The 18,406-nt window shown below is 38.2% G+C and overlaps 1 protein-coding gene across 2 annotated transcripts in view; it reads right to left on the bottom strand.

Moving 5' to 3' along the window:
- The window catches only part of GCC2 (GRIP and coiled-coil domain containing 2), a 94,933-nt gene that overhangs the window by 57,560 nt on the left and 18,967 nt on the right, over positions 1 to 18,406 (bottom strand). For both annotated transcript variants that reach the window (XM_036255874.1, XM_036255873.1), the window contains exons 6-9: positions 15,482 to 17,941; positions 14,689 to 14,761; positions 11,662 to 11,762; positions 11,466 to 11,564 (exon numbers count right to left, since the gene is read on the bottom strand). In XM_036255874.1, coding sequence (XP_036111767.1) covers positions 11,466 to 11,564; positions 11,662 to 11,762; positions 14,689 to 14,761; positions 15,482 to 17,941 — 2,733 coding nt within the window. The remainder of the gene's footprint in view (positions 1 to 11,465; positions 11,565 to 11,661; positions 11,763 to 14,688; positions 14,762 to 15,481; positions 17,942 to 18,406) is intronic.

Genomic DNA, 18,406 nt, shown 5'->3' with positions numbered 1-18,406 from the left:
GTCAAAAATTATCTACCTATATACATGTGATTTTATATCTGGTCTCTCAATTATGTTCCATTAATCTGTGTGCATGTTTTTTTTGACAATATCATATATACTTTTTGGTTTAAAACAATAAAAATTTATTATTTTGCAGTCTGGAAGCCAGAAGCACAAAATCAGTATCACTGGGCCAAAATCAAGGTGCTAGCAGGGACTTCTCCCTTTGGAGGGTATAGGGGAGAATCCATTCCTTCCCTCTTCCAACTTCTAGTGGCTGGTGGCATTCCTTGCTTGTGGCTACCCTATGTCAATCGCTGCCTCTGTTTTCATTTCACTTTCTCTTCTTTGTCTATGTCTATGTCAAATCTCTGTCTGCCTCTCTCTCTCTTTTTTTTTAACTCATCTTTCTTGTTGAATGCATTACAAATGTTCCCCTTCTTTTCCCGACTGACCCCCCTCCTCCCCAACCCTGCCTTCCCCACACTATTGTCGGTGTCCACTGGTTATGCATAGAAGTTCTTTGGTTTATCTCATCCTGCCCTCCCCTCCCCCACCCTTCCCTTTGAGGTTCATCAGTCTAACAACCAATTTGTACTTCCTAATTCCTTCATCTTTTTAACCCGTCCCCCAACCCCTGCTCATCTGGCAAGCAACAGAAAGTTGTGTCTCTAGGAGTCTGTTTCTGTTCTGCTTGCTCATCTTGTTTGCAGATTCAGTTGTTGATAGATATGTATTAATTGCCATTTCATTGTTCATATTTTTGTTCTTCAAGAGGACCCTTCGACATTTCACATAATACTGGTTTGGTGGTGATGAACTCCTTTAGCTTTTTCTTGTCTGGGAAACTCTTGATATGTCCATTGATTCTAAATGATAGCTCTGCAGGATAGAGTAATCTTGGTTGTAGGTCGTTGCTTTTCATCATCTTGAATATCTCTTGGCACTTCTTTCTGGCCTGCAAAGACTCTTTTGAGAAATCAGCTGACAGTCTTATGGGAGCTGTAGGTAACAGACTGCTTTTCTCTCGCTGATTTTAAGGTTCTCTTTGTATTTAACCTTTGGCATTTTGATGATGATGTGTCTTGGTGTTGAATCTCTTTGGGTTCAACTGATTTGGGACTCTCTGTGCTTCCTGGACTTTTATGTCTGTTTCCTTCACCAAGTTAGAAAAGTTTTTTGTCATTTTTTCAAACAGGTTTTCAAATGCTTGTTCTCTCTTTTCTCCCTCTGGCACCCCTGTGATGTGAATGTTGGCACTCTTGACGTTGTCCCAGAGACTCCTTATGCTAGCCTAAATTTTTTGGATTTTTTTTTTCCTGTTCTGAATGGGTGTTTCTTTGCTTCCTTATATTCTAAATCGATGGTTTGTTTCTTGGCTTTACCTACTGTACTATTGATTCCCTGTAAATTATTTTTTATTTCAGTTAGTGCATCCTTCATTTCTGAGTGGTCCTTTTTCTATGTTGTTGATGTTCTCACTAAGTTCCTTGGAAGTCTTCTTCAGTTCCTTAAAGGTCTCACTAAGTTCCTTGAATGTCTCACCAAGTTCCTCGAGCAAACTTATAACCAGTGTTTTGAATTTTGCATCGAATTGCTTATCTCCATTTTGTTTAATTCTTTTCCTGGCGTTTTTTTTTTTTTTTCATTTGGGACATGTTTGTCTCCTCACTTTGGCTACTTCCCTGTGATTGTTTCTATGTATTAGGAAGAGTTGCTATGTCTCCTAGGTTTCGTAGAGTGGCCTATTGTTGTAGGTGTCCTGTAGGATCCAGTGGCACAGCCTCCCTGATCACATGCGGGTGTGGGACCAGTCTGTCCATGCCTCCGCCCCTCCTACAAGTCTCAATGTGGCTGCTTCTTTCATTTCATAGTTGTAGAACTTCCAGTCAGCTCGATTTCAGGCAGTTCTGAATGACGGTTGTGTTGTAGTTTAGTTGCAATTTTGATGTGGTTGTGGGAGGAGGTGAGTACCGCATTTACCTATGCTACCATCTTGACCGTAAGTCCTATCACATTGTTTTGATGATCATAGCTCTGTAGTATAACTTGAAGTCAGGTAGTGCGATACTCCAGCATCATTCTTTTTTCTCAGGAACGTTCTGGCTATTCAGGATTTTTTGTGGGTCCATACAAATATGATTTTTTGTTCTATTTCTTTAAAGAATGACATTGGGACTTAAATGGGGATATTAAATTGATATATTGCTTTGGGTAACATGGCCATTCTAACTACGTTGATGCTTCTAATCCATAAACACGAGATACTTTTTCATTTTGTTGTATCTTTTTCCATTTCTTTTAATAATGCTTTGTAGTTTTCAGTATATGACTTTCACATTCTCTGTCAAGTTTACTCCTAGGTATTTTATTCATTTGTTTGCAATTTCAAAAGGAATTTTTCCCCCCATTTATTTTCCTGAAGTTTCAATGTTAGTAAAAGAAGGCAGTGGATTTTTGACATTGATTTTGTATCCTGCATCTTTATTGTATTTATTATTTCTAACAGTTTTTTTTGGTGGAGTCTTTAGGATCTTCTATGTACAGCATCATGTAGTCTCCCAAAACAGACCCTTTTACTTCTTCCTTCCGAATTTGGATGCCTTTTATTTCTTTCACTTGCCTTATAGCTGTGGCTGGAACTTTCAAAACTATGTTGAATAAGAGTGGTGAGAGCGGATATTCTTGTCTCATTCCTGATTTTAAAGGAAAAGGTTTCAGTTTTTTGTCATAGAGTATACTTTTAGCCGAGGGTTTACCATATATGGCCTTTATTATGCTGAGGTACTTGCTTTCTATTCCTACTTTGCTTCATGTTTTAATCCTAAAATGAATGTAGTATCTCATCAAATGTTTTTTTCTGCATCTATTAATAAGATAATTTGATTTTTATCCTGTTTGGTTGATGTGTATTACATTGATTGGTTTGCATATATTGAACCATCCTCATAATGAACTCCACTTGAACGTGATGTATTATTTTTTTGATGTATACTTGTATTCGATTTGCTAGTATTTTAAGATTTCTGCATTTATATTAATCAGAGGTATTAGTCTTTTTGTATTATTATTGCCAGGTTTTTGTATCAGGGTTATGTTGGCCTCATAAAATGTGTAAAGAAGTATCACTAATTCTTCAATATTTTGGAAGAGTTTGAGAAGGGTAGGTTTTAAGTCTTCTTTGAAAATTTGGTAGAATTCACTGGTGAAGCCATCTGGTCCAGGACTTTTGTCTTTGGAAGGTTTTTGATGGTTGTTTCAATTTCCTCACTGCTGATAGGTCTTATTTAGATTTTCCATTTCTTCATGCCTTAGTCTAGGAAGGTTTTATATTTCTAGGAACTTATTCATTTCTTCTAGGTTACTGAACTTGGTGGCATACAGTCCATAGTATTCTAGTATGATTCTTTGTAGATCTGTAATGCCTCTGGTAACTTCTCCTTTCATTTCTGATTTTGTTTATACAGGTTATTTCCTCTTTTTTCCTTAACGAGTCAGAGGGTTGTCAATGCAATTCTTTTCAAAGAACCAGCTTTTTACTGCATTATTTTTTGTGTGTACTCTCTTTGTTTTCTTTTTCACAAAATTCTGCTCTAATTATTAATATTTATTTTCTTCTGCTTTGGGCTGCTTTTATTTTTCTAGTACTTTAAGATGCAATTTTAGGTTGTTTACTTGTGATTTCTCATGTTTCTTGAGATAGGCCTGTAATGATATGAACTTCCCTCTTAATACTGCATCTCAGAAGTTTTGATATGCAGTATTTTCATTCTCATTTGTTTCTATATCTTTGATCTCACCTTTTATTTCTTCCTAAGTTAGTAATTTTTTTTTTATTAGTAATAATGTTGTTTAATTTCCATGTATTTGTGGGTTTCTTTACTTCCGTATTGCAGTTGATTTCTAATTTCAAGGCATCGTGGTCAGCAAACATTCTTGGTATAATTTCAATCTTTTTGAATTTGATAAGCTAGTTTTGTGACCCAACATATGATCTATCCTTGAGAATGTTCTATATGCACCAGAGAAGAATGTATAATCTGATGTTCTGGGATGAAAGGCTCTGTAAATAACAATATGTCCATTTGGTCTAGTGTGTCATTTAAAGCTGATATATATATTTTTAACATGTATTTATTTATTTTTATTTTTTATTTTTAGAGAGAGGAAGAGAAAGAGAGAGAGAGAAAAAACCATCAATGAGAGGGAGACATCAATTGGCTGCCTCCTGCATGCCTCCTACTAAGGATCTTTCTCTAGCAGCTTTCTCTGAAGAGGTGTACTATTTTTCAGTAGCTGGTATTGAACCACAAGATTTTTACCTGTATTACCTTCCAGTGCTGACCTCTTGGATTCCGTAAGACAGTACAATCACTTTGGGGTGGGGTTTGTTTTGCCCTCACTGTAATGGCGACCCCACACCTCCACAGGGTCTCCCTGTTCACATCCCTCCTGGGGATCGATCACAGAGAAAAACGGCAATTCTAATGCAATAGCTCCTGGTTTGCAGATAATATGCTCCTTGACCTTACACAAGGATAACTGGAGATGAGTTTTGGGTGTCCGAAGGGAGGGACGGTAGGGCACTGTAGCTCTGTCTCTGTCTGAAACACCACCACCTGACAGTAGACAGGTGCTGCAGAACCCCTGCTATGCTGTATCCTTGCCTGAGCATCTTGGCCCACTCAGCTGTTGTTCACACTGCTCGCCTGCTGGAGAACCCACAGAGACCTCTGTTAACCTGGCCCACAGAATTGTCTACCACCGGCTTCCTCCTTTTTCCAGGCTGAGCTGGTCACCAGCTCCCAGCAGCAGGGCTGTATCCGTGGCCATGTGTGCTCTTCTCCCACCCACTGTTGGCCACCTTTAGATGCTTCAGTGTGTGGGTGTCTCAGGCATGCTTCTCTATTGAGCAGGGAATCCTTTGTTGAGTTACAGTTGATCAACTTGTTGAAGTTTCATGGGGGAGAGGCCCAGGGGATCTCTTATGCCACCATTCCTATGATGTCCTACTCTCAATACTCCTAAGTATTTCATTCTACTCTCTTCTTTCTTGTATGTTTTTTTTGTTTGTTTGTTTAAATCCTCACCCAAGGACATTTTTGTATTTATCTTCAGATAGAGCAGGAGGGAGAGAGGGAGTAAGAGAGAGAGAAAAAACACTGATGTGAGAGAGAAACATCGACTGGTTGCCACCCACATGACCCCATCTGGGGCCAGGGACAAACTGCAACCGAGGTATGTGCCCTTAGCAGGAACCGAACCCAGGACTCTCTGGTCTTTAGGACGATGCTCTAACTGCAGAGTCAAACCAGCCAGGGCTCTTGTATGGTTTTTGATAAGTAGGACATAATTCTTACAGGTAAGGTGTTTTTCCTCTTATGGCTTTTTTCAGAACTTTTTTTTATCTCTGATATTCTGAAATTTGCAAATGATATGTTTAGGTATAATTCTTTGGTATTTACCATGCTTAGTGTTCTCTGAGCTTCTTGGATCTATAGTTCGGTGTCTGACATTAATCTGGGAAAATCCTCAGTCATTACTGTGTCAAATATCTTTTAAATATTTGTTTCTTTCTTCTTCTTATGGCATTCTCATTATGCATATATTATACCTTTTTGTTGTAGCTGTGCCACAGTTATTACATATTCTATTCTTATTTTCAATCTTTTGAAATCTATACTTTAAAAAAATACATTGACATACCCCATCTCTGGAGGAAATTAAGAAATTAGTATGTAAAGAAGCAAGCTCCTAATGGCTTATAAAGAATGAATAAGTCTATATATAAATTTCAAATAAGTGTGTTTAGAAATTGAAATTATGAGCCCTGGTTGGTTTTGCTCAGTGGTTAGAGCATTGGCCTGCAGATCAAATAGCTACCGGTTCGATTCCTAGTCAAGAGCACGAGCTTAGGTTGCAAGTTCGATCTCTGGCCCCAATCAGGGCCATGCAGGAGGCAACCAATCAATGTGTCTCTCTCACATTGATGTTTCTCCCTTTCCCTCCCTCTCTCCATTCCACTCTATCTAAAAATCAATGGAAAAATAGCTTTGGGTGAAGATTAACAACAACAACAAAAATACTCATGTCTATATATATTAAGGATACTAATCTCTTGTCATATTTTCATGTCAATTTAATATTTCATATAGTTCAGTATATTTTCCTTTGTAACTTCTTTAATTGCTTTTAAGTTTAGTAAAGGATTTTTTATTTAGCAGCCAAATGATTTTTTATTTAGCAGCCAAATGATCATTTTATTACAGGTTTTAAAGAATCACTTTTATTTTGACAAAACTCTTTAATCCATCCAGATTTTATTTTAGTCTGTGGAATCAATTAAAAGTCTATTAGATTTTTTTTTTTTTGTATCCTCACCCGAGGACATTTTTCCATTTTTTGTTCAGATAGAGCGGGAGGGAGGGAGAGAGAGGAAGAGAGAGAGAGAGAGAAACATCGATGTGAAGGGACACATCGAGTGGCTGCCACCCGCACGACCAACCAGGGCCGGCGACAAACTGCAACCGAGGTACGTGCCCTTAGCGGGAACCGAACCTGGGTCTCTCTGTACCGCAGGCCGACACTCCAACTGCTGAGCCAAACCGGCCAGGGCAGTCTACTAGATTTTTATGAAATAGTTTTCTAATTCCTTCCTCATTGGTTTCTGTGTTTTTAAATTTCACTGGGGTAATATAGTTTACTTGGTGAAAGAACAGATCTAAAACAAGACCTGCTAAATCCAATCCCAGCTCTGCTATTCCTTGCTTGTGACCTTGAGCCCCTTAATTTCTTTGTGCCTCAGATTCATCACGTGTAAACTGGCAATGTTAATAACATACTTCTTGGGGTTGTTTTTGTTTTGAGAATTAAGTGTGACAAAATAAAGCTTGCCTCTCCTGAGCATCTCCAAGCACAACACAAATGTATAGGAGAGGGCCTGGCCTATAATTGTTGTTATGCATAAATCTTTATGTCTTCTGTTAAATTAATCTCTTTTATTTTTGCCTAAGAACTATATCATATTATTGTAGTTTTGTAATAAACTTTATTGTCTGCTAGAGCAAGATGTTGCTTTTCACTTCTTGCTAGATTGTCAAGAGTATCCCACCAAAAAACCCTAGAGGGCTTCTGGCTAAGATGGTGGTGTAGGTAAACGTGGTACTCCTCTTCTCCCACAACCACATCAAAGATACAAGTAATCTTCAGAACAACCATCATTCAGAACCACCTAAAATCTAGCTAAATGGAAGTGCTACAACTAGGGAATTAAAAAAGCCACATCAAGACTGGTCGGAGGGGTGAAGGCACAGAATGGACTAGTCCCACACCCTTGCGTGGCAGTTTTTAATCAGGAAGGATACCTTGACTCTGAGGAGCAAAGGGTGCGAGTCCAACACCAGGCCTGTCAGCCCAGGGTTCCAATGCCAGAAAGACAAATCCCCATAACTTCTGGCTGTAGACACCAGTGGGGATAGTGGCTCAGGGAGACAGAGGCCTCTGGAATCCCAGACAGTTCCTCTTAAAGAGCTGACACAGCCCTGGCCAGTTTGGCTCAGAGGCTGGAGCATTGGCCTGTGGACCAGAGAGTCCCAGGTTCGATTCCCACTAGGGGCACGTACCAAAAACAAAAACAAATACAAAAAAAAGAGCTGACACATACTTACTTAGACTTATTCCCTCTTGACTCCAGTATTGGGACAGCAGCTTGAAAGGAACCAGGGACATTCAGGGAGGAACTAAATTATCTAGCATCAGGGCAAGAGCTGGGGGAGAGCAGTTTTCTCACAGACAAAAGTGATGGCAGAGGCCATTATTCCTTTGGTGAGACTGACCCCCTACCACCCTTGTTTTACACCCCCCCCCCCCCACACACACACAACTGACAGGTTGGCATATTTGAGTCTCCATCAACCTGGCCCACACTGTTTAACTCATCCATGTGATTCCCTAAGACCTCACCCCACCTAACTTATAGGTTTACCCAAACTATTTCCAGGTTCTTTCCCATATAGTTGTCCTCTCTTGACTCATGCTTCAGACTTTCCTAAGATCTCTCAAGTAGTTGGTCTCAGCATGCCCTGTACCTCTTGCAAGTGGCCTAGGCCTGGCACTAGTGGCAGCCCACCTTGGTTCACAGCTTGGTCTCTCCTGGGCACCTCCAAGCACAACACAAGTAGCAGCCATCTGCAGATCTTTCTGTAGCTTGTACTAGGTGGCCCCAGCCAGGGCACAGGCAGTGGTTGACTTTGCACCTCCCAGGAGGCCCCAGAGCCCATGCATCCAGTGGAGAGCTTCATACCACACTGAATTAACAACCCTACCACCTCCATGAGTGACACACTCAAGGAGCAGACTCAACGAGCACCAATGCCCCACTGAAGCAAGTCCTGCTCCACCCGTAGGGTCAGCTCCTACACAGCAGCTCTTCCACTGCAGTCACAACTGGTCCTCACAGCCAAATGGCCTGGTGTTACTCCCTCTTAGTGATGCCAACGGCAGTCAAGGCTCAACTACAAAAGGACAGTGTACACTCTCCACATGGGCAACACACCTGGAACACCCAGCTCAGGTGACTGGGCAGGCTGCACCATGGGGTCTACAGGACACCTGCTACACAGGCCATTCCACCAAGTCCAGGAGACACAGCAGCTCTATCAGAAACAGATCTAGGAAGCAGCCAAAATGAAACAGGTCCCAAATGAAAGAACAAGAGAAATCTCCAGAAAAAAACTAAATGAAACGAAGGCAAGCAAACTACCAGATACAGAGTTCAAACAATGGTTATAAGGATGCTCAAGGAATTTAGTGAAAACTTCAACGGCATAAGCCCTGGCTGGTTTTGCTCAGTGGTTAGAGTGTCAGCCTGCGGTCCGGAGAGACCTGGGTTCGGTTCCTGCTTAGGGCACGTACCTTCGTTGCAGTTTGTCCCTGGCCCTAGTTGGGTCGTGTGGGTGGCAGCCACTCGATGTGTCCCTTTCCCGTCAATGTTTCTCTCCCTTTCTCTCCCTCCCACTCTATCTGAAGAAAACATCGAAAAATGTCCTCAGGTGAGGATAAAAAATAAACACAAGAAAACTTCAACAGCATGAAAAAGAACTTAGGGAACATAAAAAAAGGACCAGTCAAAATGAAGAATATATTAACTGAAATGAAGAATACTTTATAGGGAATCAACATTAGAGAACACCAGGTATCAAATCAGCAATTGGGAATATGAGGAAGCAAAAAACACCCAGTCAGAACAGTAAAAAAGAAAAAAGAATCTAAAATTTGAACATAGTGTAAGGAGTTTCTGGGACAACTTCAAGTGTACCAACATTCACATCATGAGGTGCCGAAAGGAGGTGAAAAGGAACAAGAAATTAAAAACCTGCCCTGACCAGTTTGGCTCAGCGGTTAGAGCGTTGGCCTGCGGTCCGGAGATACCTGGGTTCAGTCCCTACTAAAGGCAGGTATCTTGGTTGCAGTTTGTCCCCCGTCTGGTTAGGTCGTGTGGGTGGCAGCCACTCGATGTGTCCCTTTCACGTTGATGTTTCTCTCTCTCTCTCTCTCCCCCACTCTATCTGAACAAACAATGAATAAATGTCCTTGGATGAGGATTAAAAAAAAAAAAGAAATTAAAAAGCTATTTGAAAAAGTACTGACAGAAAACTTACCTTACCTGGTGAAAGAAATAGACATACAAGTCCAGGAAGCACAGAGAGTCCCAAACAAGATGATCCCAAACAGGCCCACACCAAGACACATCATAATTGAAAACAAAGAGAGAATCTTAAAGCAGCAAGAGAAAAGCAGTTAGTTACTTACAAGGGAGCTCCCATAAGACTGTCAGCTAATTTCTCAACAAAAACTCTGCAGGCCAGAAGGGAGTGGCAAGAGATAATCAAAGTGATGAAAAGCTAGGACCTACAACGAAGATTACTCTACCCAGCAAAGCTAGCATTTAGAATTGAAAGTCAGATAAAGAGCTTCCCAGACAAGAAACAGGAGTTCAGCACCAAACCAGTATTACATGAACTGTTAAAGGATTTTCTTTAAGAAAAAGGAAAAAAAAAAAAAAAAAAGATGAAAGATCTGAACAGTAAAATGACAATAAATACATAGCTATCAAAAACTGAATCTAAAAATCAAAATAAACAAGCAGGACAGAAACAGACTCAGATACAGAGGACATTTTGACAGTTGCCAGATGAGAGGAATTTGGATTAAGAAGTACAAATTGGTTGTTACAGAATAGTCATGAGAATGTAAAGTACAGCACAGGAAAATAGTCAATGATATTCTAATAGCTATGTATGGTGTCAGATAGATGTAAGTTTTTTTGGGATGATCACTTAGTAAATTGCAATAATGTCTAATCATTGGGGTGCACACCTGAAATGAATATAATATTGTATGTCAACTGTAATTGAAAAATAAAAACTGATTTCAAAGCCAACCTAGAATTTTTAATGAAATTGTTTTAGAACATGTAAACAACATTTGAGAACCGATATTTCAAATAATAGTCAGTCAACCCATATATGCTTTGCAGTTTTCTTTATTAAATGCCAAATTTTCTCATTCAAGTTCTTCACAAAATTTTATTTTAGGTTACTATGGAGTTTTCTTTTAATCAAATCCCACTTTACTGTGGCTCGCTCTCTTCTCCTTCCTAAATTTACTTTTCTGTACAGTATGGATCTTGATTTTTGTCTGCTTGTCTACTATTGCCCCTGGAATACAAGTCCTAATAGGGCAGTAACTTAGTGTATTTGGTTTACCACAATCTCCCCCGTACACAAATATAAAAATATTTGCTGAATGAATACATAGAGAAATATAATGGTATTTATCTTGCATTAAGTAATTTTGTTGTACCCTCCTTTTTATTTTCTATATTTTTTAATAAGATTCTCATGTTATTTAGGTAGAGAAGCATATTATCTTCAAATAACAATGCATTATTTTTCTGTCAGACTTATTAAGCTTCATGTTTATTCATGTGGCCAGAACAATCAATATTAAATAATAATAGCCATCTTTTTTTTTGTTACTAATTTTACTATAAAATCCCAAAACAGAATTTTAATTAAAAAAAAAAACATAAGGCACTATTTAAAGCTTAGCCATTTAAACCTTGACCCTAGGATGATACCACCTCACACACACAGTTAAAGTGACTTACTAGAAACTCTTAACTCAGAGGTTACAAATACAACTTGTTATTAAAATCACTTCTTACTGCCCTGGCCAGTTTGGCTCAGTGGTAGAGCATCCACTCACAGACCAATGAGTCTCGGGTTCAATTCCGGTCAAGAGTACATACCTCAGTTGCGGTTCATCCCCAGCGCTGGTTGGGATCGTGTGGGAAGCAACTAGTCAATGTATCCTTCTCATGTTGATGTTTCTCTTCCTCTCCCTCCCTACACTTTATCTGAAGATGAAATAGAAAAATATCCTTGGGTGAGGATTATAGAAAAAAAAAAATCACTTCTTACCTTATAGCTTTCTGCTCCTTGAATGAGATCTCTCATGGAAGTAGACAACTGATCCTTTTCTGATTGAACAGATTTGAGTTCTTCCCTTAGAGTCTGGACCTATTTTAAATATAAAACAGAGAGTTTTTTATGGACAGAAAAACTTGATTTTCTAAAATATAAGGTTCTTGGATCTTGCATTTTTAAGTCACCTTACCTCTCTTCTGCTAGAATCTAGTTCTTTCTTTGCCTTCACAGCAACTAGTTTTATCTTATTTATTTTCTCCTCTTTCTCTTTAGATTCTTTTTTCAGATATTCTAAAAATATAAAATGGATTATATATGAACTCAAATGGAAAAAACTTAAAATTACTTGTTTAAGCCCTAGAAATTGATCTTTAATCTGGAACACAAAATCTGCAATTTGAAATTTAAAATGATAAAATAAGTACCAAGAATATTAATACTAATTTTTCAAAAAATATGTTTTTATTGATTTTAGAGAGGAAGGGGCAAGAGAGAGAAGCTTCGATCAGCTGCCTCCTGCATGCCCCTTACTGGGGATCAAGCCCGAAAACCTGGCATGTGCCCTGACTAGGAATCGAACCAGGGCTCAACCAATGGAGCCACACCAGCCAGGGCAATACCTATTTTAAAATTTTTATTTTAATTAATTAAATCCTCACCTGAGGAAATTTTTCCATTCATTTCAGACAGAATGGGAAAGAGGAAGAGAGGAAGAGAGAGAGAGAGAGGAACATTGATGTGAGAGAGACACATGGATTGGTGGCCTCCCCAACAACTCTGACCAGGGCTGAGGACTGAACTATAACCAAGGTATGTACCCTTGACCAGAATCAAACCTGCGAGTCTTTGCTCTAACTGCTAAGTCAAACTGGCCAGGGCAATACCTATTTTTTCTTAAAGTGAAAACTTAATTATTAATTATCTAAGTGAGGCAAACAATGTAAAATATTCCCATTTTCTTCAATCCTCCAAAATAGCCTACTTGATTTCCTGGAAACACACGTATGCCAGGATTTTAGGTAGTAATTTTCAAACAGGGATCAAGTAGAAGACATACCAGATGAAGTTATATACTTATGTTACCTAGGCATATTCTTCTTGGTTGGTCTTATTTTTACGACTAAATCTGTAATGTGTTCTATGTATCCAATCTTAACTTCTTCCCTTAATTTCTTTAGTCATCTTCCCTATTTATTAAAAAAAAATTTTTTTCTTTATTGATTTTAGAGAGGCGAAGAGAGAGGGAGAGAGAGATAGAAACATCGATGAGAGCGAACATCAATTGGCCACCTTCTGCATTCCCTCAACTGGGGATTGAGCTCACAATCTGGGCATGTGACCTGACCGGGAATGGATCCGGCAACCTCTTGTTTAATGGGTGGACGCTCAACCAATGAGCCACACAAGCTGGGCACCATCTTCCCTATTTAGACTTCATTGTTCTATATCTTACATTATTATTATTATTTTTTAATCCTTACCCGAGTTATTTTTTCTCCATTGATTTTCAGACAGAGTACGAGGGAGGAAACGAGGGAGAGAGAGACAGAGACATTGACTGACTGGCTGCCTCCCGCATGGCCCCAACCAGGGCTGGGGACTGAAGCACAACCCAGGTACATGCCTTTGACCAGAATCGAACCTGCGACTCCTTGGTCCATAGACCAATACTCTACCTGCTGAGCCAAACCCGCTAGGGTGATATCTTACTTAAAAAATTTTTTTTTTTTTACTGATTTTTAGAGAAGGAGAGGGACACACAGAGAGAAGCATTGATGTGAGAGTAGAACACTGATGGGCTGCTTCCTGCACGCCCCCAAATGGGGGTCGAGCCCACAACTGGGGTACATGCCCTCATCCGGTCTTGAACTGACAAACTTTTGGTGCACAGGATGATGCTTAACCGACTGAAAGAGCCACATCAGCCAAGGCATATCTTACTTCCTGATGATATCATTGCTTAAGTTCAGTTCTGTCCCTGCTTATTAACCTAGCTGCATCTGTCTGCAACAAGAAAAATGTCATCGAGATTACGGTTGGGAATAAGTAGTGGAAGTAGTCAGAGAGCTGCTGAGAGGTCATGACAGGTGAAACATTGTACACACAAAAAGTAAAATTCCCCTCTGGATATTGTCCCATGTCTTCTTTGTTTTACAGCAAAACTCCGTAACAGTTGTTTACACTTGCTTCTAATTTCTCTTCCTTCATTTGTTTCTTGAACTCACTTCAATCAGGCTCTGGTTTTGGCAATTCATGGGAACTGTTACCACCAAGTTACTAATGACATCTAGGTTGCTTAAGCCAATGGCTGGTGCTAAGTACTAATGTTACTTGATCTATCATAGCATTCACCATGGTTAAACATTTTTTTCCCTCTTGAAACACTTCCTTCACTTGAACGTCACTTGCCTTAGCTTTCAAGACATTTTATGCTCTGAGTCTTCCACCTCACTGGCTGATCGAGCCTTCTCAATCTCCTTTGCTGTTTCTATCTTTCTGGTTTTAAATGATGGAGAACTGTCTCTGGTCCTCCTTTTATTATACTCCATTGCTTGGTGATCTCAATCTCATGGTTTTTAATGGCAACTAATATGTTGATTATACATTTTTATCTCTGATCTAGCTAGCTCTCTCAATTCCAGATTTGTGTATTTAGCAGTTTATTTGACATCTCCACTTGCATTGGTATTGACACTTAATTTATCTAAAACTGAGTCTATGATCTCCTAACCTGCCTGGCATTAATCACCCATTATAGAAAATCGGGGGTCATTCTAAACTCTTTCAACTATCCTTTCCCCTTCTCTCTGCCAATCTAAGTGAGCACTAAAATGAGGAATTATGGGCACCTTACATAACACTAAGTATTTGTTTCTTTGTCTTTAAAAAAGCTACCCCATAACATTATTAGGAGAAGTAAAGATAAAGTCCCAACTCCTCTGCCTGTGACAACAGTGCTTCTGTGCTCAGACTCCTGCCTTCCCAGGAGCCATTTACAAGTGGAATCATATCAGTCCTTTGCTTGGATTAAACAGAAAGTGACAGTTTTGAAACTGAAGGTGAACCGATGGCAGAGGGGCAAGAAAGGGACATTAGGAAGAGATAGCTGCCTATTATCATTTAAAGTCTCATTAGTTGGCTACTGTACTTCCCAATCTATTTCAACATTAAGAGAATCTGTGTAACTTTGATAACACATCTGCAAAACTGTACTTACCTATTTTTTCTTCTAGCTCTTTTACTGAAGAAGGTTGATCGTTTTCTTCACAAGGTGATTTCTCCAAGGAATTCTACATTTTACAGGAAAAACAACAAAAACAGAACTATTTCATTCCCGATGATGAACTGGCCATCACGTTCAAGCCAAGGTAAATAACCTGACACATATCAAATATATAATTAATAAGGAAAAGATGAAATGATTACTTTAGCATACTGTCACAAATTTTTAGAGAAAAATCTAAAATTTTGAGTAAAGTTAAATACCAGCCACTATTGCCTACTATTTTGTTGAACAGTGCTCTTTAAGAAAGATAATATGGCCCTGGCCGATTTGGCTCAGCGGTTAGAACGTCGGCCTGTGGACCAGAGTCCCGGGTTCGGTTCCTGCTAGGGGCACATACCAAAAAAAAAAAAAAAGAGAGAGAGATAATATGTACATCACACAAGAATGAAATTCAAAGTTTTTCACGTTTAGTTGCAGTTTTGCTGCTAAGTTATACAATATTGACCAAGACACTTAACCTCTTAACCATTTAATCTTATGCAAGATAATAATTCTAAAATGATCTAAAACCAAAAACCATCAATGTGATAACAGGATACACAACATGAAAATGTTTAACGTATTTTTCAGAAATTCCCCATTTGAGCTAAAAATTTAATTAGCAATTAAATGCTAAAAATTTAAATTGACTTGGAAGTGTAAAAAGGTTTATTTATATATTTTCTAGAGTTTATAGCTAGCACTAAGAATTTATTTAAATCAGTAAAGTTAAAATTAACAGTACCTTAAATGCTATCAACTCTGCATTCACATCTTGCAATTCAGATTCTTTCTGTTCTAGTGCTAGCCTTAGGTTTTCAAGTTCCTTTATAAAAGAATTTTCTTTTTCATTATGAATTTCAATTTTGCTACATAATTTTTGAGACTCTTCTTCAACTTGAATTGAAGGATTCTGATTTTCAAGCCTTCCTTTTTCATTAGTATTCCTCATTTCTAGATCAGACTGCAGGGCCTCCATTTCTGACCGAGCTTCTTCTAACTCTTTCCTTAAGAGAACTTTCTCTTGTTCACAATCTCTTAGTAAAGACGTAAGTTCCTCACTTTGAACTATCTTCTCTTGAAGGCACTTAATATTTTTTTCTAACTCTATTACCTTTTTATCATGTTCAAAAAGCAAGTTGCGTTTTTCCTCATTCATTTTAGCTAAGGATTCACCTACAGCTTGTAGGACATTTGCAATATCTTGCCCTTCATTTTCTTCTGAAACTTCTACCCCCATTTGTTTAAGAAAACCATACAACTGAGTTTTGACAGATAACTTCTGGACTTGCTCATTTGCAAAATGTTTACTTAAATTATCTCGTTCGTCAACTATTAACTGAAGTTTCTTTTCTAATTCAGAAACGTGTTCCTTAAGAATAATATAGCTTTCCTTTTGAGACAGGAGAGCTTCGATATCACTACTCAATTGATTCTTTTCTGAACTTAATTTATTATTTTCGTCAGAAAGAGACTTCACTTCCGATGTCAGTGCTTCTTGGTCTTCAGAGAGAGTTTTAAATTGAACCGTCAGCTTTTCTAGTTTTTCGTTATTTTGATCCTTTTTTTTTAAAGTTTCTTCTAGTTCTCTTGTCAATTCATTTATCTTTTGTTCTAGTTCACTGTTGTACTGGGTAGTTTGCTGCACTTTCTCCCTAAGTTCTACAATTAATCTTTCTTCCTTTTCACATTTTATATGGAGATTATCCATCTCTTCATGAGAACTTTTTATTTTACTTATGAAATCATCTTTTTCTTCAGTAAGGTAACTTATCTTTGCTTCATATTCTTGTAACATGGAATCTCTTTGACGGAGACTAACTAAATACACATCATTCTTTTCTTGAAGATTTTTTATGGCATTTTCAAGTTCTGGTACAAGTTCCTTTTGTGACAATAACTTTTCATTTTCTTTTTGGAGATGATTCACAGTTTCAAGTAGAGCATCTTTTTCATTAAAGGCAGCTCTGAGCTTCTGCTGAAGTTCATCAACATCAGATGCTTGCTGTTGCTTCATTGATTCAAATTCTTGACTTATTTTCCCAGCAGATTCCCCTAGTTCTGTTTGTAAAATTTCCATTATCTCTCGCAAACTCTCATAATTTAATACTGCTTCTTGCTTTTCTTGCTGTAGGTTTTCACACTGCTCCTTAAGACCCTGTATTTCGAACATTAATGTTAATTTCCCTTTTTCTGAATCTGACAACAATGTCTCATGTAGTTCTGACATTTCCTTTTGATGTTGTTCCCGAAGACTCTGTACTTCTTTGTCATGCTGTTCCACAGCATAGCAGAACTGTCTACTTGAATCTTCTAGCTCAGATTTTAATTTTTCGATTACACAGCCCTGTTCTTCTTTAGCTAGTAATAATTCATTAATTTTAAATTCTAAGTCTTCCCGTTCATGAAAAAACTCATCCTTTATATGTTGGGCATCGATTTCAAGTTTTAATTTAAGATTATTCATATAAATTACCTCATCTTTTAAGATATTATGTTGAGATTCCAGTTCTTTTAAGGTGGCTTCTAAGTGTTTCACTTTTTCATTTACTGTTTGTTCTACAGAAGTGTCGTGTAAGAGCAAAGAACACGTCTGATTTTCTTGGTTTGCACTTGAGGCTTTCCCTAAGTTTTCTAATTCACACTCATAGTTCTTCTGAAGGTTCTTCTCACTTGCCTCACACTGTTTGACTACATTCTCCTTTACCTGGTTTAAATTATTTGCTTCTGCTTCACATTCTTTAGCAGATGCTACAATTTGATGCATCAATTCTTTCACCTTGTCTTGGTGTGTAGCTTTCAATTGTGTAAGTTCTTCTTGCAAACTATTAATATCTTTCTGGTAATGCTGAGAATTAGCCTCAATGACTTTCTGGAGATCAGCAATTTCTTGCTCCTTTTCGTTTGTGGCAACTTCTAATTGCTTTTGCAGATATACAATTTGCTCCTCAAAGGCGGGTCTAATTTTCTGAATCTCTTCTTGTAGGTTTTTAATTTCAGAGTCACTCTGATATTTAAGTTGTTCTGAAAACTCTAATTGTTTTTTCTTCGCTTCTTCCAATTCCTTTTGCAATTTAGCTTTATCTTCTCTGTGTTTGAAATTTACTGCTGTTAACTCATTTTTCAAATCTTCTATTTGCTTCATACAGTCTCTTTGTGATTGTTCAAACTCCTTGTGGCTGTCTTCCATCTTAGTTACAGAGTCCTGTTATAAAAAGAAGCACACACAAATTATTTAATTAGCCCTGGCCAGGTAGTTCGTTCAGCTAGAGCATTGTCCCAATAGGCCAAGGTTCTGGGTTCGATCTTGGGTCAGGGCACATACACGAAGCAACCAATGAATGCATAAAGAAATGGAACATCAAATCAATGTTTCTTTCTTTCTGTCTCTCCAAAAAATCAATAAATAAAAATTTTAAAAAGTCACAGGCTAACTAGAGAGAAGGGGAAATGAGCAGAAAAGTACATGGTGAAATAGGATACTGATATTGCAAGAATTCTACTTGGGCTTTGACTACCTTAAGTATGACAATGTATATCAGCAGCACTAATGTCATTCAAAGTAATAACTACAAGGTAGGACAATTCTGAATTTAATTTTTTTTAAAAAGGACAAATTACATAAATTGTGTTAAGTCACAAGGCTTTAATGTCTATCTCCTGAGTAGAT

The sequence above is a fragment of the Molossus molossus genome, unplaced genomic scaffold (genome assembly GCF_014108415.1).
Source record: "Molossus molossus isolate mMolMol1 unplaced genomic scaffold, mMolMol1.p scaffold_m16_p_12, whole genome shotgun sequence".
Taxonomy (NCBI): Eukaryota; Metazoa; Chordata; class Mammalia; order Chiroptera; family Molossidae; genus Molossus; species Molossus molossus.
The sequence above is the reverse complement of the archived record's forward strand: the minus strand, read 5'-3'. Positions and strand labels throughout refer to the sequence as shown.